Source organism: Oryctolagus cuniculus, chromosome 15 (genome assembly GCF_051225735.1).
Source record: "Oryctolagus cuniculus isolate XC-2025 breed Fujian yellow rabbit chromosome 15, ASM5122573v1, whole genome shotgun sequence".
NCBI classification, from domain to species: Eukaryota; Metazoa; Chordata; class Mammalia; order Lagomorpha; family Leporidae; genus Oryctolagus; species Oryctolagus cuniculus.
This window is the reverse complement of record NC_142881.1, coordinates 39118375-39142529: the sequence shown is the minus strand read 5'-3', so window position 1 is coordinate 39142529 and position 24155 is coordinate 39118375. Positions and strand designations below refer to the sequence as shown.

General features: G+C 46.8%; 1 protein-coding gene and 1 pseudogene across 1 annotated transcript in view; one reads left to right on the top strand and one right to left on the bottom strand.

The window, feature by feature from the left end:
• Window positions 1-5664: 5664 nt before the first annotated feature.
• On the bottom strand, window positions 5665-6937 carry LOC108178399 (ADP-ribose pyrophosphatase pseudogene; annotated as a pseudogene).
• A 10738-nt stretch (window positions 6938-17675) lies between these two features.
• LOC138845286 (uncharacterized) overlaps window positions 17676-24155 on the top strand; it is a 56757-nt gene continuing 50277 nt past the window's right edge. The window contains exons 1-2 of the mRNA XM_089313622.1: window positions 17676-17743; window positions 17974-18578. Of these exons, the coding sequence (XP_089169748.1) occupies window positions 17676-17743; window positions 17974-18578 (673 nt within the window). The remainder of the gene's footprint in view (window positions 17744-17973; window positions 18579-24155) is intronic.

The following is a 24155-nucleotide window of genomic DNA, read 5'->3' as shown; positions in this document are numbered from 1 at the left end:
GTTCTGCTCCTGGCTTTGGTCTGGCCCAGCCCAAGCTGTTGCCAGCTCTGGGGGAATGAACCAGCCGATGGAAGATATAAATAATATACATATACAAAATGGAGAGGAGTTACTTTAGATTAGACAGTCAAGAAAACTCGTGTTTTTTTCAAAAGATATTTATTTGAGAAGTAGAGTTACAGTCAGAGAGAGGGAGAAACAGAGAGAGATCTTCTATCCACTGGTTCACACCCCAAATGGCCACAATGGCCAGAGCTAAGCCAATCCAAAGCCAGAATCCATGAGCCAGGAGCTTCTTGTGAGTCTCCCATGTGGGTGCAGGGGCCCAAGCATTTAGGCCATCTTCCACTGCTTTCCCAAGCCATAAGCAGAGAGCCAGATTGGAAGATGAGCAGCCAGGACATGAACCATTGCCCATATGAGATGTCGGTGCTTCAGGCAGAGGCTTAGCCTACTAGGACACAGCACCGGCCCCAAGAAAACTCTCTTTGAGGAAGTATAACTCAAATCAGACTTGAGTAACCTAAGGAGTCAACTTTGTGAAGAAAAGGGATTTTTAGGCAGCAGAAAGCAAAGCAAAGGCCCTGAGACAGAAGCTACTACTCGGTATACCAAGAAGAGAACAGCCAGCCTAACCCTGGGGGAATGTTACCAGGATAGATAGAAGCACCAGGCATCGTTGAGGACAGGAAGGCCCAGGAAGGCCAGGATAAGGAGGTTGTGCTATATAAGGAGTTCATGATTTACTCTGTGTCCTAAAGGAAATTATTAGAGGATTTCTAGAGGGGTAAGGCATGATGGGACTCACATTCTTAAATCTGTCATTTCCTTATTTTTGTAGAAAATGACCCACTGGAGGATGAGAGTGGCAGGAGGGGGACTGTTAGGTGGCAATTGCAGTGGTATAGAAGAGGGGCAATGGGTGATTAGCTTGGTCAGCGGAGGTGGAAAGCAGTGGATGCTTCCGGACATACCGTATGGGAGGCAAGCTGTCTCACTTTTGCAGATGGGCTGTATTAGGGGGTGAGAGGAAGCAAGAGAGCTAAGATAATGCTGATTTCTTATATAACTTGAGTTACTTTGGGTACCATTTTCCATAGAAAACTGAAAGAACAATTTTCTGTGGGAGGGATCAAGATTTCTGCTCAATATATTAAATTTGAGACAGTTTATAGACCTTTAGTACTTCATGTCTTTGCAATGATTGTGTAATACATACACACACACACACAAATGTAGATTTTTAGGAGCTTATATTTTAAAATTTAATGAAGTCATTACTGGAACATTGAAAAAATGTTAGGCCAGGAGCAGGTGCTTGGCTGGGTGGTTAAGATGTGTCCCACAGATACACAACTGACTCATAGAATGCAAGATGCCTTAAACAGCACTCTGACCTCAGAATCAGCCCTTAAGGCATTCGGATCTGGCTAAAAAGCCCATGAGAGTTTCTCAAGCATGGAAAGCCAAGACACTGTGGCAAAAAATGACCTAAATGAAAGATCTCTGTGAGTGAGATCCCAGTGGAAAAAACAGGCCATCAAAGAAGGAGGTACCTTTCTCTGAAGGTAGGAGAGAACTTCCACTTTGATTATAGCCTTGTCTAAATAAGGTCAGAGTTTGTGAACTCAAGAGGCTTCCATAGCCTTAGCAGCTCATGACAAGAGCCTCGGGTGATTACTGATGTCATAAATAAGAGTGTTAATTGTTAAATCAACAATGGGAGTGCACTTACTCCCCATTTAGGATCTCTGTCCTTAATGTGTTGTACTATGTGAATTAATGGTCAAACTAGTATTCAAACAGTACTGTGTGGGTGCAAACTGTTGAAATCTTTACTTAGTATATACTAAGTTGATCTTCTGCATATAAAGATAATTAAAAATGAATCTTAGGGGCCATCGTCGTGGCGCAGTAGGTTAATCCTCTGCCTGTGGCACCAGCATCCCATATGGGCACTGGTTAGTCCCGGCTGCTCCACTTCCAATCTAGCTCTCTGCTATGGCCTGGGTGAGCAGTGGAAGATGGCCCAAATCCTTGGGCCTCTGCACCCATGTGGGAGACCCGGAGGAAGCTCCTCATTCCTGGCTTCAGATTGGCACAGTTCCAGCTGTTGCGGCCATTTGGAGAGTGAATCAACAGAAGGAAGACCTTTCTCTCTGTCTCTCCCTCTCACTGTCTGTAACTCTACCTCTCAAATAAAATAAAATCTTTTTTTAAAAAAAAATCTTAATGAAGAATGGGATGGGAGAGGGAGTAGGAGATGGGATGGTTTGCGAGTGGGAGGGAGGTCATTGGGGGAAAAACCGCTATAATCCAAAAGTTGTACTTTTGAAATTTATATTTATTAAATAAAAGTTTAAAAAAAAGATGTGTCCCACATCAGAGTGCATGGGTTCAATATATGCCTTCAGATTCAAGTGTGCTCTAATGTACAGCCTGGGAGCCAACAGGTAATTGCTCAAGTACTTGAGTCCCTGCCACCCACATGGAAGACTTGGATAGAGTTCCCCATTTCTGGCTCTGGCTGTAACTTAGCCTCAACTGTTGCAGGCATCTGGGTAGTGAGCCTATAGATGGGAGCTCTGTGTCTGCCTTTCTCTTGAATAATAAATAAGTTTCTAACATGAGTACAGGTATTTTGCATAATGGTTAAGACACTGGTTGGGATGCCAGGATCCCTTATTGGAATGCCTGAGTTTCAGTCCTGGCTCCACTCCCTATTCTAGTTTCCTGCTAGTGCACACCCTGGGAGGCAGCCAGTGATGGCTCAAGTATTTAGGTCCTTGCCATCCATATAGGAGACCTAGAATAAGTTGTCAGCTCCAGGCTTCTGCCAAGTCCTGCCCTGTTTGTTGCAGGCATTTGAGGAGTGAGCCAGAAGAATAGAACATATTCTCTCTCTCTCTCACTCTCTCTCTCTCTCTCTCCCTCCTTCCCTCCCTCTTTCCCTCCCTCTCCCTCTCCCTCTCCCTCTCCCTCTCTCTCACACACACAAATGCACATAGTGTGTCCACTCTTTGCATTTCAAATACATAGATTAAAAGGACTTTGAAAAAACAAAACGGGCATTTAAAACTTGTTGGGGTAACCAGCTACTTCAGTTATTCAGATAAAGACAGGGGTCATCTCTCACATGGAAAAGTTACTAAGACTAATGTACCAGACAAGGCTCCATCCTAAAAACAGGCAGTTGTAAAATTCACAAGTAAAAAAATGTGTGAAATTTGTTCCTGAGCACGAACAATGATGGGCACCACGGGCAAACTTTTAGTAATTGTCATCGCCCACGAGAAATACATTTTTCAGGAGAAAAACAAATGAGATCATGCACTGCTTCCGTCAGGTTTAGTAAAAGGAACAGATGTGCATGCAGGAAGAGATATAATGGTCATTTTTCTTTTCTTTTAAAGGAACAGTGCGCAGGGTAGCTGGAGACTTCTGGGGGGCAATTATTGGATTGTGATATAGCGGCCATGAGTGTGGACTGTGGAGCACTATAGCTTGAGTTCTAGTCTCACTCCGCTGCCTACTGGTTGTATAACTTTTTCCAAGTTCAGAAACTCCTCTGTTCCTGAAGTATGGCATCCCTGACACGGGGTAATAAGTAGGAGATGATGAGATGCTGCTTTCACACCCCTTCCCCACAGTCTCCTGGGAATATTACCAGAAGACCCTTTGCTCCCAGCCTTCTTTGGGGATGTGCTTGCCTGAGGAACTTGATTCCCAAGCTCATGCCTCCTCCTAGGGCAGCCCATATAATCAACAGAGCATGTAGAGCCCTGACCCTGTTGCTCTTTTGTAGGGCAGCTCTAAAGGCCTTCGCAGCCGGAACTGGCCGAGGCCTTCCTCGTGCCTGCATCCCAGCTCAACCTCTCTGCCCAATCTTGTTTTCTTCCCCTTCCTTTCCCCAGATGTTGACACCAAGACCACTCCTTAACATTCTTCATGCTACTCTCCCTCTTGGAGTCCACTTTCCACCCTGTAACACAATGGTACCCTCCTCTTAGGATGATCCTTATTAAATAAGTCACTCTACCTAAGGTACTCATGGTGCTTGCAAAGAGTAAGTGGAATATTTGTGTTAGCTGTTAACAAAGTCATCTGGTTATGAGGCTACCAACTCCTGTAATAGTTTTTGTTTTCTTTTCCCTAGCAATGGAAAGTTCATGGTAGTGGTTTGAGTTAACTTCTCATATGCTGTAAATAAAGTTAACTGCTTTGTTATTTTTAAGATTTATTTATTTATTTGAAAGCATTATGCAGAGAGAGGAGAGGCAAAGAGAGAGAGAGAGAGGTCTTCCATACGATGGTTCACTCCCTAGATGGCCGCAATGGCCGGAGCTGCACTGATCCGAAACCAGGAGCCAGGAGCTTCTTCTGGGTCTCCCAAGTGGGTGCAGGGACCCAAGGACTTGGGTCATCTTCTACTGCTTTCTCAGGCCACAGCAGAGAGCTGGATTGGAAGTGGAGCTGCTGGGTCTTGAACCGGTGGCCATATGGGATGCTGGTGCTTCAGGCCAGGGCATTAACCCACTGCACCACAGCACCGGCCCCTAACTGCCTTGTTTTAGGAGACGAGGAAGAAAATTTTTTCTGTCCTGCTGGTTACTATTGGAATCCCCTCATTCTTGGTTGTCATAGGGCCATCTCTATTTAAAATCTGGCTATAAATATCTTCTCTGTTTGCATATTGGTATTGAGAAAAGGGTAGATGTGGGTTATATTTTCACTAGGCATGGACTGTACACTTCCCCTGTTCAAAGATTTTTTCATGACAGGAATCACAATTGTAGGATCGTCTTCTGAGATGAGAAGAAATCAAAGTCTTGAGCTTAGTGCATTCTGCTCAGAAACAGGTCTGGTAACTAGATGGCTGGACTTGGAGCTCATTTTGTCACTGCATTTTAAAAATTTGAGAGGCAAAGAGACAGGGAGCTCCCATCAGCTGATTCACTCCCCAAATGTCCCCAACAGTTAGTAAAGGCAGGAGCAAAGCTGGCAGGAACCCAATTATTTGATCCATCACCTGTTGCCTCCCTGGATCTGCACTGATAAAAAAAAAAAAAAAAAAAAAAAACTGGAGTCAGGAGGTGGAGCCAGGAACCAAACCCAGGCGCTCAGATGTGAGACGTGGCTAAATGTCCACTCCATGTCACTGCATTTTTTTTTCCAATCTGGCTTTTAAATACTTGATCTTTATGGACCAAAATAGAAATTGAGCTTTTTCCCATTAAAACTGAAGCCTCTTAAAACAAGAATAACCAGAGAGTGTCTGTTCTCAAAAGCAATGAACAGTAGCCCATGGGAAGCTAAATTTGACAAACATGTCACTCAAAAAGCCAGATTATATATTAGATTAGACCACATTCTAACACTTCAGGAGAAGAATTGCCAAATGTGAGAATTGACAAAGGCTGACAAGTTGAGGCTGTGGTTCGTAGGCTATCTTTGTCTCACCCACAATCCTGCAGAGCATGAGTTATATAATTTGGTTTAAACCATGAATATAACACATGCACAAGTCACTATATTCCTCTTCTTTTAAATAGGAAGACAAAAAGTTTGTAATTCCATTCCCCACATTTGTCTAGTACCATTCCTTAATACAGAGCTTTCATATTGTGCCCAGTTTGGGAAATAATCACCCAAGAGGTGGCCCATTCTGTCCTGTTCAGTGGGAATCTGGTACTTTTTGCTTCTTACTTCCTTGTGTTCATTAGAAGGCCTCTAGCTCACTTGGCACCCCAAGTCTCTATTCACAGTAGCCAAGGTTACAGGTCCTCAGCCCAGTGGGCAAAACATGAATACACTGGGAGTGGCTGGCATGCAACTTGGGTCTATCACTTATGTCCACCCAGTTCACTCCCGCAGCGTCATCGCCAGCTTCCACAGGAAGATGCTCCGTTATTTCCCCTGTGTCATCGTGGTAGCTCACAGCCTGCGTCTCCCTCCATGCATTGTCTGTGTTGCGAGGACCATCCACATAGTCCTTACAGACCTCAAACTGTTTCTGGCTGAAGAGCAGGTGCAATTGTTCCTCCAACTCCTGCCTTTCTGCCCCGGATTTCTGTAAGGAGTTCCTGGCTTCCCCGCCAAACTCTCTCTTCAGAGCAGCAGTCATCTTCTCTGCTGGATCCCTCACCCTACCTGGGATGGCCCATTCTCCACAATTCTTCCTTTTGATGTCTACAACTTGCAGGGTGTTTTTTTTTTTCCCAGAAATAGGATGAGTAATGTGATTTCCCTTGCTATCCTTTCTCCAGCTGGTTAGGATAGGATCAGCAACATGATTGGGGTCCCAGTGCTCCTAGAGCCCAGGGCCAACTGGGCCTGACCAACCTGCTATTCTGAACCTCATACAGACCATTCTGCCTCCCTCTCTCCACTGGCCCATCCTTTGCATTGAACCTGGGGGAGAAGTCCCCTTCCCCAACCTGGGGGTCTGCCCACAGGGGCACAGCCAGCACAGAGCCAGCAGTGTACGCCACCGGATTGTACTCCAGCTACTCCACCTGCCAGCTCACTTTCTTGTCGGGGATGTGGCTTCATCCCACCCCAGAGTCAGGGTATGGAGAAGTCCAGGCCTTCTGGTGGGGGAATGCAGCAGTACCCTTGGAAACAGATGTGATGAGGTGTGGAGGGATCCCACATGAGAGAAGGAGGCTCCATCTGGCCAGGATGCTGGAGCAGCTACTGGGCCTGCATGCCACAGAGGCCAAGATCAAGGAGAGAGATGTTAATGCTAAAGCCTTCTTGGGGAGGCTTGCCACCATCCATGATGCAATGGCCAGCACAGGTTTCCAATTGCACATGGAGGGCCATTGAAGAGGTGGTGGCAATGGGTTGAAGGTTGGAGTATGGATGGGGGTAGAGAGTAGCCCCGTTTATCTCACAAACATCCTCTGATGGCCAGGCCTTCCTAAAAGACTAGGGAACTCTTCTACCTGCCATGTGCAGGCTCCAGGACATCATGTGGGGCTAACAGCAGCTGGGGCAGGGCACCTCGACTCCAGCCCCATGTGCCCTCATGGCCATAGTGGTGTTTTCACTTGAAACTGAGAGGCCCCCAGCAAACATCCTCCTAGGATACTGAAAAAATTAGCCAAAAACAACAGCACAAGCGCTTTCTTGCTTACCAGGTTATTAGCCGTTTAAAGTTAAATTGAGTTCTTAGGTCTAGGATTGCAATCTGTATAGGGGAGGGCAGAATGACTGTGGGGTGCAGGTGGGCAAAAACTCCCTGTGCGGGATGCTCAGAAGAGAGTGAGACTGACCTGAAAGGAGAGGGAGAATTCAACATGGTGCACTGAGCATGGTCCTGAAGAGGAATCCTCGAGATGCGATGTGTGGGGATGGGAGATATAAAACTTGGGTCCATCATTTCCTACCTGGATAGTTTGGACAAATTGCTTAATCTCATTTTCATATGAGCATTGGCTGCAGGTGCTGTGCCAAGTACAGAAGAGTTGCTGAAGGCTGGATCACACGACTCCTGTTCATAAAAAATGTCCTGGTTGAGGAGGCAGCATATATATTTTTTGAAAACTAAAACTAACACTGGAAGAGAAGTGCCAGGTTGTTAATAGTTGTACACAGTCAGGGTCAAATCCCAGCTCCAGTTCCTCCACCAAGCCTTGCTCTGGAACCTTCCTGGGAAATTTACTTAACGTGTCTTCAGGTTCCTTATTGTAAAATGAAACTACTAATAGCTTCTTCACAGAGTTATGGTGACAATAAAGTAGCCTGTGACATGTAAGGCTGTGAGCACAACGTCTCATCTACAAATGCATTCAGTGAACACTAGTTGTCTTTATGATAGTTATGAATATTTTTGACTCTGTCCCTTGGAAACTAGTTTAGAACAGGGCAGCAGAGGTGACTACGGAAATCTACAGTTCATAGGTGAGGTCAGAATTCAACAGTCTATGATTTTTCTATCTGGAGAAATTCAGACCGAGAGAGAACAGGACCTGTGTCTTGAAAAGATGAGCAAGGAGAAGAGGCACAAGGTTGTTCATTAGGCAGCTGAAAGCAAACCCAGGGAAAGGCATTGTATCAGTAGGAGTGGAGTTTTAGAATGAATGAAGTGCAGATTGTATGCTATAAGACCCAAAGAACCTGAGTACTTCAACAGTTCCCAAAGTTTGTTCCATGCTACACCAGTTCCACTAGAAAGATGGTCAATGAATAAATGATTTTATGGTCAGATAGGTTTGGGGAATTCTACATATTTTATACTCCCACCTTTTAGAAATAGATGCATATCAGTGTTTTAAAGATACTGAGAATTTCCATAAAAACAAAACAAATCAACCCTAAAGTGGCTGACTTCGTTTTATCTAGTATTTCTCAAACTCTCTGATCAGAATTCTGCCTTTATGCAATAGTTTTGTAATGTTATGTAATGTTTTAGGAACACGCTCATCCAAGCTTAGAAAGGTTTCAAAATACACCTACATTATTGGGGGTAGCACTCAAATCTTTTGAAGGTATCACTATCTCCATTACTGTGGAAGACAGCTATCAAATACCCAGCCAATGCCCTCACAAAGAACTCCAAACCGGAAGAACCAGGCTTCCAGGAGCCTTGATACCCAGAAGTACCCAGCACTATGAAGAACAACAACAACAAGAAAAGCAGAGAAACATGAGGATTGGTCATCATTAGCTATCCTTGTCATCAATATAGTTGAGAAAGTACTGTGTTCCAGGGAAAGAAACATGATTATTAGAGGACACAGTTCCAGTTCTGTAAATCTTTTCTTCCTATGCCTGATTTTTTTTTCAGTCATGAAATTACTATTCCTCTATGCCCACTGGAAATGTATTAAGAATCATTGAAGGGGCTGGTGTTATAGTGTAGGGAGTTAAACCATCACCTGCAGGGCCAGCGTCCCATATGGGCACTGTTCCAATTCCTGATTGCTCCATTTCCAATCCAGCTCTCTGCTAATGTGCCTGGGAAGGCAGTGGAGGATGGCCCAAGTCCTTGAGCCCCTGTACCCACATGGGAGAACCGGATGCAGCTCCTGGCTCCTGGCATTTTCCTGACCCAGCCCCAGGCGCTGCAGCCATTGGGGAGAGTGAGCCAGCAGCTGAAAGACCTCTCTGTCTCTCTCTGAAACTGTATCAAATAAACAAAATAAATCTTTTTTAAAAGTACTGAAATAAAAACTTAAAATCTTTTGGGAGAAAACACTTGGGAGTTCTTTATATTATTATTTCCAGATATCCTTAATCCAAATCATAAGAAACAAATGAAGCAGAAGTCTTGGGTTTAGTTCTAGTTTCCTCCTGTCACAAGCTGTGTAGCTTTGCATCTGACCCATAGCTTCACTGGGTCTTGGTTCCTCACTATGAAAGGAATCCATTGGCCTCTGATACCCACGAAAGTCCTTCTGGCTTTAACATTTTATGATTCTGAGATATATGGAAATCTCACTATAAGAAGACTAAGGTCCATTTTTGCTGTAAATCAAAAAGACCAGATGTTCAAACATAAATGACCAGATGCTCAGGGAGAAACACACACTTGAAGGAAGCAGGAGCGCAAGGAAGGTGTGGGTGTCACGAACGAAGCAGATAGAATGGGCTCGAGAATTCATGGGACACCTGGAAGTGGACTTCAAACCAGTAATAGGGTGTTTTGTCTTATTTTTGGCATCATTAAAGGGCAGAAGACAGTTAAATTAGACCATTGGATGATCATGGTACAAAATATGCCCTAAGGGAAGTTAAATGAAGACCTGTAGTAGAAACCAAATGATTTACTTGCTGGGAAGCCACTGGGAAGGCTTCTTTTCCTAAATTATCATCTGAGGCAGAAATATCCAAGGTAGAAGAACAAACAGAGCTAAACACACAGACTCTTCTGGTTTCATTCATGAGAAAGCCCTAAAAGAACTATTAGGGGCTGATTAGAGAGCAAATCTTTGGCTTGTCACTAGGAACGGTGGCTAGGTCAGAAATTACCAGTGTGATTTCCATTTTAGTAAGAATATTATGGGTCGGCGCCACGGCTCAATAGGCTAATCCTCCGCCTTGCGGCGCCGGCACACCAGGTTCTAGTCCCGGTCGGGGCGCCGGATTCTGTCCCAGTTGCCTCTCTTCCAGGCCAGCTTTCTGCTGTGGCCAGGGAGTGCAGTGGAGGATGGCCCAAGTGCTTGGGCCCTGCACCCCGTGGGAGACCAGGAGAAGCACCTGGCTCCTGCCTTCGGATCAGCGCAGTGCGCTGGCCGCAGCACACCGGCCGCGGCAGCCATTGGAGGGTGAACCGATGGAAAAGGAAGATCTTTCTCTCTGTCTCTCTCTCACTGTCCACTCTGCCTGTCAAAAAAAAAAAAAAAAAGAATATTATGGAGGGCAGAGTGAGGATGGGGAGAACCAGGGTCGAGACAGTACAAGAACCCCAAACTGTCCTTCCTGCCTCTTTTGGAGAAGTATGAACAGCTGGTACCCAACACATTGAATTCTCCCAAATTAGCCATCTCTTCCTAAAACCATGCTGAGGATCAACTTCAGAAAGAAATCTGAAAGGAAAGCAAAGATCTTCTCCTTTCTTTAAGATGGTAACACTGGTGATAAATACAGCAATAACATAACTGCAGCTTGATAAGTTCTTCCTGGGTGTCAGACTGTAGTGCACACATTCACCCAGTCTGACTGCCTAGTTTTGAATCCTGATTCAGCCACTTTTTAGCTGGTTGATGTTATTCAAGTTTCCTAACTTCTCTTGCCCTCAGTTTTCTTGTCTCAGAATAATAATGGGTACATTATTATAGTATTTATATGAGATAATTCATTTAAAGAGCTTAGAATAACGCTTGGTCCATAGTAAGACCTCAACAAATATTAGCTATCACATCACAACTGTTTTTTTTTTAATTTTTCAAAATTTTTATTTATTTGAAAGGCAGAGTTACACAGAGGCAGAGGCAAAGAGAGAGAGAGAATCTTCCAACCACTGGTTCACTCCCTAAATGGACACAATGGCTGGAGCTGGGCTAATCCAAAGCCAGGAACCAGGAGCTTCTTCCGGGTCTCCGACCTGGATGCAGGGGCCCAAGAACTTGGGCCATCTTCTACAGCTTTCCCAGACCATTGCAGAGAGCTGGATCAGAAGTGGAGCAGCCAGGAGTCAAACTGGCACCCATATGGGATGCCGGCACTGCAGGCAATGGCTTTACCCACTACGCCACAGCGCCAGCCCCTAAACACATTTATTATCAGAGTTAATTCTCAAACAACCCTATGAGTTAGGCATATATACTAATATCACCATTTAGCCAGAAAACATTGCAGTTCATAGAACTTAAATGTGCTAGTTACTTCAGAACTGTATTTCAGAATTGGAAAGACTTGACAACAATAAACTTATTTTTTACTGATGGTCTACATGCATGTTGAATTTAATTTTTATGGCAAAATGAAACTGTTTTATTATAACTATGAAAGTTGAGTTTTATTAAACCGATTCTGTTAGATTCACTCTTTTTTTTTTTATTTTATTTTATTGTTTTGACAGGCAGAGTTAGACAGAGAGAGAGAGAGACAGAGAGAAAGGTCTTTCTTTTTCCGTTGGTTCACCCCACAAGTGGCCGCTATGGCCAGCGCCATGTGGTGATCCGAAGCCAGGAGCCAGGTGCTTCCTCCTGGTCTCCCATGCAGGTGCAGGGCCCAAGCACTTGGGCCATCCTCCACTGCCTTCCCAGGCCACAGCAGAGAGCTGGACTGGAAGAGGAGCAGCCAGGACAGAATCTGGCGCCCCAACTGAGACTAGAACCCCAGAGTGCCGGCGCCACGGGCGGAGGATTAGCCAAGAGAGCCGCGGCACCAGCCAGATTCACTCTTAGAAAAGAGGTTGGAGAGAGTGAAACCATTAGCTAGCTTTTGTAGCAAAACAGTTGTAAAGAAAAAGTACCCTGAATTATAAGCCTGTTCAGACTAAAAGACATGGCAGAGAGATATCCCCAAGTGGAAGTGGAGGCCTACAGAAAATGAGGAGTCAAAAAGGCCCCCCCATTTAAAGATAATTAAAAATAATGAATCTTAATGAAGAATGAGATGAGAGAGGGAGTGGGAGATGCAATGGTTTGTGGTGGAAGGGAGGTTATGGGGGAAAAACCACTATAATTCAAAAGTACTTTTGAAATTTATACTTATAAAATAAAAGTGTAAAAAATAAATAAAATAATAAAAAGGTCCATGTGTAGTGGTGACAGGCAGAGTGTCAGGTATTGGCCATGGGGATTCACTTCTAGGAGTGTTTCAAGGACACTTGGTGAGTGGACAGAGCATGGGACAAGTGCATTGGAAACTTGTGACTCTGCCAGTAATATTTCTGTGCCTCAGTTTCCTCCTTTACAAAATGAAGAACTGATCTAGAACCAATCCTTTAGATTCCTTCCAACTCCCTAGAGAACCATGAAAATGAATTAGAGGAAGCAGCAAGCATACTTACGCAGATTTTTGGATTGAGGTGGTAGGGTTAGTGATTAGGGAATTGGGTCATTAGTTGATTTTGGAGTAAAAGAGAAAATGGGACAATTATTGACTTTTTTAAGAAGAAGGAAAATTGTGCCTTTTAAGAAATGACTTAGGCAAGATAATGAATACAGCTATATGTAGAATAGAGGCAGTTTACAGATTAACCAAAGAAATCTCAATTAAAATTTGTAACAATGAAAGTCAAATAGCCTTTATTCATGTGAGAGAGAAGCCTCCGTTTGTATGCTGCAATGTGTAGGTGTTTAGGAAGTCCAGCGGCTCAGAAACAGTCCTCCTGGCCATCTTAAAATACTGCCTGGATTTATGCCATTAAAACAAACCCTTCCGAATGTACTTCACATTGTAAAATTCGCACTTATTTCACATCCAGCTGTTGTCACGCTTTCTGAAGAATTGGTAGCAGAATGACAACTAGCTACACACAATGAACTGAGCAGACACAGATCTGAAGAGGGGAGGAAGGGATTCCTTTGTATGTGTGGCATTGCTTAAGGCAGTCTGTTCAACGATATGCAAGGACCTGTTACACACAGGTACTGACATACAAAGGTAAGGAAGTTGTGGTGCATTGCTTCTAGATGCCTACAGTCCAGAGAGAGTACACTGCACAAAGATCACGGGGCAGGCGCAGTTTTGAAAAGTGGTGCCAGAAGGGTGGGTGCTGTGGTCTAGTGGGTGAGGCTGCTGCCTGTGATGTTGCCATCCCCTATGAGTTCTAGTCCCAGCTGCTCCATTTCCTATCAACTTCCCCGCTAATGCACCTAGGAAAGCAGCAGAGGAGGACCCAAATGCTTGGGCCCCTGCACCCATATGGGAGACCCAGAAGAAGCGCCTGGCTCCTGAATTGGGATCTGCTCAGCTCTGGCCATTGCGGCCAGTTAGGGAGCGAACCACTGGATGGAAGACCTCATCTCATCTCATCTCATCTCATCTCATCTCATCTCATCTCATCTCTCTCTCCCCTCACCCCATAACTCTGCCTTTCAAAAAAATAAATCTTGAAAAAATAAAGAAAAGAAATGTCAGAGACCAAAAAGGAAAGGCAGAGAAACAAAAAAAAATATTGCTCTCTTCCATCATAATTTTGCTGAAGGAGTAGGCAACTGCAATTTAAGAAAGACTTTTTCTTGGTCCTAGTGAGTCCTCCTAAAGAGCCATTAAAATTTAAGCAGATAGAACTGACACTCTATGGACTGAGGAATAATGGATAATTCAAGTATTCAAATCTCTTTAGTTTGATGATTTCTTGGTCCTTTACCATTTACAATAATAAGATTTTACTATGTCAGAAATTGTAAACTGCAGTTGACTATGAAATACAAGTCCTTCGCTGGCTAATTTTTCATGCTTCTCTCCTCTCTGGAACTTGACAGCAAGCCAGGCCAGCTGAGGCTGTGAGGTGGGAGAAACCAGGAGCAGGAAGCAGAAAACAGAGGAACTGGAGCTAGAGAGATAATATAAAACTTCTTCAAACAGCAGATTAGAGGAGCACATATTTTCAGAGATGACATTAAACAGGCACCATTAGAGATACCATCAAGAAATACAGACAATATTCAATTTGAAAAAAAAAAAAAAAACAACAACAACAACCTTGGAGGACCAGTTCCAGTTCTTGTGTTGCCTAGCTGGATAACCCTGGGAAATCATAGCCACATTCTCTTGTATTTATAGAGGACTGATTCTATACCAGCCAGGTACTGTGCTACATGTTTATAATGGACTGAATGTTCATGTCTGCAGCCCTCCATTCATATGTTGAAATCCTAACACCTAGTGTAATGATTTTGGGAAGCGGGGCCTTTGGGAGGTGATTAAGACTTGAGGATCCTGTCTTCATGAATGGGGTAAGCGTCCTTATAAAAGGGACCCCACAGAGTTCTCTCACTTGCTGTCTTTTCCTGTGGGAGATGATGACAACTCAGCAGTTTACACTCTAGAAGAGGAAGAAGGACCTCACAAGAATCCTAGTCATGCAGGTACTCTGGTGTCAGATTCCCAGCCACCAGAACTCTGAGACACAAACTTGTTTAAGCCACTCAGTCTATACTAGCTGGGTCCAGCAGCCCAAACTGAGAGAGTGGTTTACATGCAACAGTATTTAATTCTCACAACAACCCTCTGAGGGAGAGTGTCACTTTCTCTATTTTATGGATGAGGAAGCTTAACCATAGATAAGTTCAAAGTCATATAAGCTAACATTTTTCAAAGCAGGAATTTGGATGCTTATTTCCAAACTCCATGATTTTCTGGAGACCTAAGTCTTTGAGGCCTCAATTCTCTCACTTATAAATGGACACATTGCACCAGGCAATGTTGAGATTACTTCTGGTGTTAAAATGCTATGGTTCTAGTTATTGAACTACACCTACATTTAATATATTTCTACTTAATCCTTGTTTCTGAGTAGTCTGTGTCAGAGAACTGAGATCTAAAGACAAAATTCAGAAACATGGTCTCATTTCCTAGGCTGCCCGTGTGTTTCAATCAAATTAGACCACACTTTTTCCTCTTCCACTGAGAATGCTCTTCCTCAGTTCCTATCTATTGAAATCCTAGCCATCCTTTAAGTCAGCTGAAGGGCCACTTCCTCCAGTAACCATTCTCAGTATTTGGAGATTTAGAGTGGGAGTTACTAGACCACTGGGGTTTGGGATGTGGGGGAGGTATCCGTGCTAAAAACAAAAAGGAAAAGACATAAGAAGAAGGTGGAAGTGAAAGATAAGAAAAGATAAGAGAAGAATCTTGTGACCAGCAGTACAGATGGCTCCAAATTATATTCAACAGTAGGAGTGAATATTAAATGAGATAATGTCTGGAAAATAGATAGCACAGTATCTAGATGGGCAACTACATGGCAGTTCCCACTCTTACTACCTGTAAGAACCTGGGCATCTCTATCCTGCTGAAAAACGCTGCCATCCTGCCCTGGAGAAGTAGGATAAGCAAAGCAAGAAAACACTCAGCAGTGAAGACACTTCAAGGAGACAGAGGGGAACACAGAGAAAATGGAAGAGTGATGGAGTCATGCAGGAGCAGACAGGGAGAGGAGGGAAATGGAAATAAAGGAGCAAAAAGTCCTGGCCCTTGGGAAAAAGTTTGCGCTGCACTGCAGAATCCAATCTAGAGCAAGAGTTCTAGAGGCGTGCAGGTGCAGCAGCCAAGGCTGGGGTGCCAGTCACCTTGCCACTGTGCCTTCACATCCATCGTCCTTTCCCTGCTCTGCCTTCCGTCGTCTTCTGGTTTTTGCTTTTTAATCACTGGAGGGTGGGTGGAAAGGGAAAGCTAGGGGATTTCTTCCCTGCCCTACTTTGGCAGGCGTTTCCAACAGTTTCACTTCCTTCAGGTCTCCAGTTCTGTTATGGTTTGAGCGGGATTTGTCTAGCCATACTCATGCAGCCATTTAACCCCTTAAGTCTTACATGAACAGTTAATAGATTAGTGCTGACAGTTGATGGATTAAGGTGGAGGCTTGATAAGGTTATGGTGTCTGAGATGGGGCCGTTGGAAAGGGACAGGATTGGATTAGGTTGCTAGGGTGGAGCCAACTGTGGATGGAATCATGATGGCTTTGAGACCACATACAGGGTGGAGAAAGCGTGTCCTCCTTGTCTCTCTGCTTCCTGGCTCACCAGGCGATCTTTCCTTCCCCCAGATACTCCACCACTGCCAGCCTCCACCAGACACCAAATTCTTGGACTGGGAACCTCTAAGCTGCAGACCAAAATCAATCTTCCCTCCAGGTATCTAGTTGGTATCTAATGGCCCCTCTGAAGTATCTAGTTGAAATACTCAAAAGCTGAGACAAACTCCCAGCAGGGAAGCCCTTGTCTCTCTGTCTCTCCAGTTCCAGGGGAGAAGGTGCATCCAGGACTCACTAATCTCAGGAGTGCCTCACCTTTCCCTCATAATGCTTCTGGTCCCTTCAACAGCTTTGTAACTCATTTGCTACATTTAATGATCACTATTGCGTTATCTGGGAAAGAACACTTAACTTTCACTTGGGTTCATCCCCAGAGTTGCAAGGCAGCTTTTTCAGCGGGACTGTATGTGGCTCATCTAGAGAGAGAAATCCAGGTTTCCCAGGAGTCCAGCTGTGCCAGGGATTCATCAGACAGCAACAGATCCACACTAGCTGTCAGAGTTGAGGGCTCTTAGCCTAAGAATTATTCGTAACATGATGAGGTTCATGTGTGTTCATATCTGCTCCTTCGTGTTTTTTTTTTTCCTTACTCACTGTGATCTCTATAAGCCTTGGCTTAAAGACCATGACTGTAGATTTCAACTGTATTCCTCCAAGGATGAAGCACCCATGGTGAGTATGGAGGGCACATGGGTCGCTGTGGTGGGGAGGAGATACAGAGGTACAGGAAAAACGGGGCGGGGGAGTGCAGGGTCAGTTTTTGGAAGTGCTTGGTTTTGTTTTTTGCAAGATGAGGTTTGTCAGGAAACCCACTTGATGGAGACTCGAATGTCTCCAGTCCCAGCTACAGACACTCAGAGACAGTATTATTCCTACAGCTGCTCTCTTTTCTTTTTCTTCTCCTTCTCCTCCTCCTCTTTCTTCTTTACACGATTTTATGTACTTCTTTGAAAGGCAGAGTTACAGAAAGAGAGAAAGGGAGAGACAGAGAGAGATCTTCCATCTGCTGGTTCATTCCCCAAATGGCCTCAGTGGCCAGAGCTGCACAGATCAGAAGCCAGGAGCTTCTTCCAGGTCTCCCACGTGGGTGCAGGGACCCAGGCACTTGGGCCATGTTCTGCTGCTTCCCCAGGCACATTAGCAGGGAGCTGGATCAGAAGCCGAGCAGCCAGGACTCCAACAGGTGCCCATATGGGATGGCGGTATCGCAGACAGAGGCTTTCCCTGCCACGCCACAAAACCTAGCCCCTATTCCTACAGCTTTCATTTCTCCCATCACCAGAGCCTCATTAAAACCACAGCCGTGTGTGCTTTTGTGGCAGGGGAGCGGGGGTGGGCAACACAGGCACCCGACTGATCTCCAAGTCACATTCATGGCAGCCCCAAAGGGCGATTCTGCTTGGAGTCAAGAAGGCTGCCCAGACAGAGATGGTCAGGGATGGCAAAGGAGCTCAGCAGGAGCAGGGGTTGACAGGTGGAGGGAGCTCTGGGGTTTTCAAGCAGACAACAGAGCAGCGTCAAAATGCAAGGGACCGAACAGGGGTTTGGGGGTGATGGTCGAGCCGTGGCGAGGAGGCTGGCGGCCCAGCTGTGGGGGTCTCTGACACGAAGGCACTGGAGCGTAAGGCCATGGGGCGTCAGAGGGTCTTGCCATCAGACGGGCAAGGTCACTTTGGGGAGGGCCACTCTCAGGGCTTACAAGCAGGACAGCCGCAGGCAAGGGAAAGAACTGCGAGCTCCTTCAGCTCCCATGTGAAGCTTCGACGTTACCTTCGCCAAAGGGGCACGAGAAATTCCAGCCGCTTTTCTAGGGCTTGAAGGACCAGCATCCTCCGTCTGTGGGGTGGTAAAAAGCGCCCCTTCTGCGGCTGGGTGCCACCAAGTCCGCATCTTCAGAAGTTTCGAGCGTCTGCTCGCCAGGGTCGAGCCACTACAGGTGGGCGACAGCGATCCGCGGGGCAGACGTGGGCTCCTCGCTCGTGCTGCGCAGCCGCCGCGGCTCGCCCCCTCCAGGCCCGGGCACCGCTGTGGGCCGTGCCCGGCAGGGCTCTCCCGGAGCTGCGCGGCAGCGGCGTGAGGAGGCCTGGCGGGCGGCGAGAGGCTGTGCCCCAGTTTGTGTCCAATCAGGGAGTGCGGGCTGTGCCCCGAGCCGGGCAGCAATGCGTAAACAAACCCACGGCAACTCCTCCGCCCCCTCGGCGCGCTCGCCCCGCGCCCGCCGCCGCCGCCGCCGCTGCCGCCGCCGAGGGCTTGCTCTCCTCGCGCCCGCCCGCCGGGCCGGCCCAGCCCCCGCCCCGCGCCGCCCGCACCCCGCCCCGCCCCCGCTGGCGCGGGCGCCTCACCTACCGCCCCACGCGCGCGCGCGCCCGCGCACCACGCGCCCCGCGCCGCCCGCCCGCCCGGATCGTGGCCTCTCGAGAGCAAGGTAAGGGCGATGCGCGGGGACGCAGGCAGCTTCCTCGCCCGACGCGGGCCGGGGAAGTTTCTGGCGTGGCTGTTTTCCGCCGGGCCGGGGTTGGCGGCGGCGGGGAGGCCCCCCGGCGCCGGGAGAGCCTGGCGGGCGGGATGGGGCCGCCCGGCGCCCCGGGTCACAAGTTGCCCAACCTGACATTGGTGCGGGCTGCGCGCGGAGAAGGCTGGAGGCGCGGCGGGGCCGGGCGCCGTGCGGGCGAGGGGAGGGCCCCGAGGAACTTTCTCCTCCCCGGAGGGGCGCCTTGCAGCCCCTGGCTGCGGCCCCCGCGGCGCGAGCGGCGGCTCCGGAGCTGGAGGGAGACCATGAAATGTGTTTGAAGGAGCTGACGCAGTTAGTGACGCTCGCGGCTTCCTGACGGGGACCGGCCACAGCAGCGCCCTCGCCCTGGAGGGACGAGCTGAGCCGGCGCGCGGGCCCTTCCTCAGCCGGGAGCCGCGCGCCCCGGCGCCTAGTTCGAGGGCCCGTGGGCTCGGGGCGCGAGCATCTGCTGTGGGCCGGGGGGCCAGGCCCGGCAGCGCGCGTCGCTTCCGTTTTGATCGGGTTATTATATAAGATGTCACGGCGAGGAGAGGGGCGAGCGAGCGGCGCGCGGGCGAGGGTGCGGTGGCCTCGGCGAGGGGCGGGCGGTGGGGCCGGGCGCGGACCCACCTGTGCGCCCTCCGCGCCTCTGCGGGCGCCGCCCGCGCGCGTGCCGGCGGGGCCTGGGGGTGGGGGACAGCCGTGCCCGCCGAGCCCTCCCCGCCCCGGGAACACTGGCAACGGCCGCAACGTGCAGTTTCCTCTCCGCCGCCGCGCCTGGGTCCCCACGTTTCTGGCTGCAGGCGTTTGTACTTTGAAACATTTGTTCAATATTAAGGAAGCTGCGTGTGCGGCCGTCAGAGGACGGCCGGAACGTGCGGCGGGGGATGAATCATCGCCCCGCGGAGCGGGCCCCGATGATTCACGCGGGGCCCGCGGGCGCGCGTCCTCGCCGGGTGCTTTTGAGCCGAGCAGGGCGGCTGCCGGCCGCCGAGCCTTTTCCCCACTTCCCCCGACAAGTTTGGGGGTGTCAGGTGCCCCACCTTGTCCGGGGCTTGTTTCAAGGTCCTGGAAGGGTCAGGAGACCCCATCCACCTGGCCGCGTTAAATGAGTCGGTGGAGGTGCGCTGATTCGCCTTATTCAGATTCTGTTTGGTGTCCAGGGAGGGAGGTATCCGACTCTGGAGGAATCCTTTTGGTCCTTGCGTCTGCCTGAGTAGCTATAAAGTAATTAGCCAAAATGTAAAAAAAGTTCTTGGGTCTTCCAAGAAACATCAGTGGCTCCGTTGGGAGAGATCCCTAAACTTTGGGTTGGTGGTGGGGTGGGGGCTTTAAAAAGCAAATCCTAAAGGGAACCTCAGTGGGCCATTCGTGAATACAGCATTTTCCCCATCGTGATCACTTTTAAAGACTAACCTGACTGCTTTGCGCCTCCTGGCACACTTGTAGGATTGAAAGTTTTCTCATCATTCAGGATTCGCTTTAGATGACAGCTACATCAGGGCGGCCCTCGCGATCGCCCTAATGAGCTCTTGAGTCCTCCTCCCTCCAGAACTCCACCCCCAGCCGTCCGGTTTTATTTTCTTTATCATGCTTAGTCTCTCTTTGACATTATTTTGTTTAGGAGTTCTTTGTCTCCGCTCCTCCAGCTAGAATGGAAGCGCCACTGGAGCAGGGGGTTTTGCCCATTGCGTCCCCTGCTCTCCCGCTAGCATCTAGAACACTGCCTGACATACATGAGGTACCCAGTTTTTGTTGGCTGACTTCTTGTTCTGACTTCTTGATAGGGCTATCTTCGACGATTGAAATTCAGTGCGTTTTGTGGGCAAGTGTCCAAGATGGAGCAGTTCTAATTTTCTTGGGATTGATTTATTTTTCTCCTCTGTGCTGTTAACTTACAGCCCAAGATGGGTTTGCGCCTCATATCCCAAGATGCTTAGTGTGGAGAAAAATGAGGCATATAGAGCCTGTGTAAGTTCAGGGGTGATTGCAAATATTATCTGTGTTAGTTGGGATAAAAAGTGCAGGATATTGAAATGGGATCAGCAAAGTTAAGTTCCCAGAGTCCAATATATTTCCACTCGTTTGAAAATCTGCTGTCTCTCTACCTCTCTAGCCCCACTTTCCGAAAGCGAACTTCAGACTTAGCTGCAGTTTAGGAAAGTCCGAGGTAGCTAGCAGCTGATATGAAGCATTAGCTACATGAAGACAAGATTTCTTCTGCAGAGGCCTGAAGTCTAATTTGTTGTTGATGATGATTCATGTCGGTACTTTACACAGAGTAGACAAAAGGAGTTAATAAAAGTAACATTTTTAAAAGTCTTAAATAAGTTGTAAGGAAAGCTGGAATATGTCAATGATATAGTGAGAGAAAGGTTTATTTATACTGTTTCACAATGTGGCTAAGCATGGACAAACTTTAAATGATTATAAATAATAAGCTTTGGAAGCTTGTTAATTAGCTTCAACCTTGTAGCAGTACTTTCAGAACCCAGCACCTGTGAAGTCTTTGCTGAACAAGGGTGGATACCTAGCAGTTTCCTTTCTATGAAAGTAGCTGTGATTGCTTTCAGAAGAATGCAGGTTCAAGAGTGAGCCCAGAGGCAGGATTTTAGAGCTCAGAGACTTGAAATGACTTGGCACCTGTCACTTTTACAGAGGAAACTAAGGCGTTGTGAGATGATTTGCCCAAATGTAAGGCCGGAATTTTCTTGATTCCTACCCTTGGACTTCAGTTGTTGGAAGCCCTTTTGGCAGCCAGAGCTCCCACAGGTGGGGAGTAGTGCTTGCTACAGTTGGTTAAAGGTCTGGGAGGTAAAAGCATGTCTTCCTCAGCCTTATACCATCCCATGTGCCTTGGACTGCTAGGGACTCGACAAGTAGTTAGTTGTTGAACATGTTTGAACAAATGATTTTAACTTGAAATGTACTCAGGAAGGTAAAAGCAAGAAAATACATCTCTTTGTCCAGATTAAAGATATTTTCTGACAACAGAATAAAAATATTGGTAGTAAGTAACCTTAAAATTTTTATGCTAATGCAGTTAGTTGAGTTTTCATACCTCTGAAATTTCAAAAGGTTAAAACTTAAGTGTTGGCCGGCGCCGTGGCTCACTAGGCTAATCCTCCGCCTTGCGGCGCCGGCACACTGGGTTCTAGTCCCGGTCGGGGCACCGGATTCTGTCCCGGTTGCCCCTCTTCCAGGCCAGCTCTCTGCTGTGGCCCAGGAGTGCAGTGGAGGATGGCCCAAGTGCTTGGGCCCTGCACCCCATGGGAGACCAGGATAAGTACCTGGCTCCTGCCATTGGATCAGTGCGTGCCGCAGCGCGCCGGCTGTGGCGGCCATTGGAGAGTGAACCAATGGCAAAAGGAAGACCTTTCTCTCTGTCTCTCTCTCTCACTATCCACTCTGCCTGACCAAAAAAAAAAAAAAAAAAAAAAAAAAAAAAAAAAAAAACTTAAGTGTGTGTGTTTGCTTACTTGTCATAATTATTCATTGGAGAAATATCAAAAAACAAGAGTCATCTGGTATGTCTTGCCTCTGCTACAGTATCCAGTAGAAAAAGCCGCACATGTGAAAGGTGGGGGGGGGATTGATTTTCCATCTGCTGTTTCATCCCCTAAATGACTGAAATTCCTAGAGCTGGACCAAGCCAGAGGCAGGAGCCAGGAACTCCATCTGGGTCTTCTACATGGGTGTCAGAGGCCCAGGCATCTTCCACTGCCTTCCCTGGGCACATTAGCAGGGAGCTGGATTGAAAGTGGAGCAGTGGGTACTTGAGCCAATGCTTCAATATGGAATGTAGGCATCATAGGCAGCACCTTAACCCAATGCACGACAATGCTGGTGCCAATAATGTTTTCAAACATTCCTTCATCTCTAAAGTGGGGATAATACCATCTACCTCGGCATATTGATATGAGATTAGGATAATGGATGCTAATAGTTTGGTGGCTAATATCCTGTTATATACAAAGTCCTTAATAAATGATAACTGATATAATTACTCATTTATGTGGCCATGAAGGTAGTTTAATTTCTCAAAGTTTCAGTTTTCTCAGCTGGAGAATTAGTGGTTGAGATGGGGAATTGAAAGATCTCCATGATCTTGTCCAATTCTGTGATGGTTTTGGGAATGAATAAAGAATGTACAGTTCTTTGATTTTAGTTTAAATATAAGGATTCATGTAGCCTTGACTGAACAAGAGGAACTACAAATGGTTACTTTCCTAGGCCTTCCTAAGGATTTGTCTTTTTTTTTTTTTTTAAGATTTTTATTTATTTGAGAGGTAGAGTCATAGACAGTGAGAGGGAGAGAGAGAGAAAGGTCTTCCATCCCTGGTTCACTCCCCAAAAGGCTGCCATGGACGGAGCTGAGCCAATCTGAAGCCAGGAGCCAGGAGCTTCTTCCAGGTCTCCTACACGTGTACAGGGGCCCAAATATTTGGGCCATCTTATACTGCTTTCCAGGCCATAGCAGAGACCTGGATTGGAAGAGAAGCAGCCAGGACTTGAGCCAGCACCATATGGGATGCCAACACTGCAGGCAGCGGCTTTACCTGCTACACCACAGCGCTGACCCCAAGGATTTGTCTTCATTAAGTTTCATGATACTAAGTACCTTTTCATTACTTTATAGGATTTGTGATGGATAAAAGTGAACCTTAATGCTTCCACCTCTCCTTACCTTACTTTATATGAAGCTGTATAAGGAATGTGCCCATTCATTAATGCCTCATTAGGCATAGACACTTTTTCTTTGAGACTTAAGAATCATCAGTGAGCATAAGACAGGTAACAAAATGCTGTGTTGTCGAGACCTGTTAAGCATACAGAAGATAATTTGTGAATTCAGAGAAGGAAACAATTTTTAATAAATATAAATTTATTTATATTTAATAAATATAAATTTCCAAAGTACAACTTTTGGATTATAGCAGCTTTTTCCCCCATAACCTCCCTCCCACCCACAACCATCCCATCTCCCACTCCCTCTCCCATCCCATTCACATCAAGATTCATTTTCAATTGTCTTTATATACAGAAGATCAATTTAGTATATGCTAAGTAAAGATTTCAACAGTTTGCACCCACACACAGAAACACAAAGTGTAAAGTACTGTTTGAGTAGTAGTTATTACCGTTAATATGCTTTAAGAAGATGAATCTTCATCAGTGGAACCACGGGGAGTCCCACTTAGGATGCCATTAAAATAATCTCCAGAAGAGAAGTAATGAGAACCTAAATTAGGGATGGGACAGGTGAGTTGGGTGAGACACTGGAGAAATAAATGCAGCAGAGTTGGTGGTCTTGAGGTGTGTGGGAGTTGTGGGAGAAGTCAAAGAAGCAAAGTCACTCAGGATGACTTGGGCAGGGACTGAAATAGGCACTCAGGAAGGGCCGCTAGGGAAGCACCTGCTAATAGAGCACGCACAGTCAGTAAACATTTGTCTGATTAATGGAGGTGGTTGTGTGTTTGCATTTGGATATGGTAACTTTTTTATATCTGT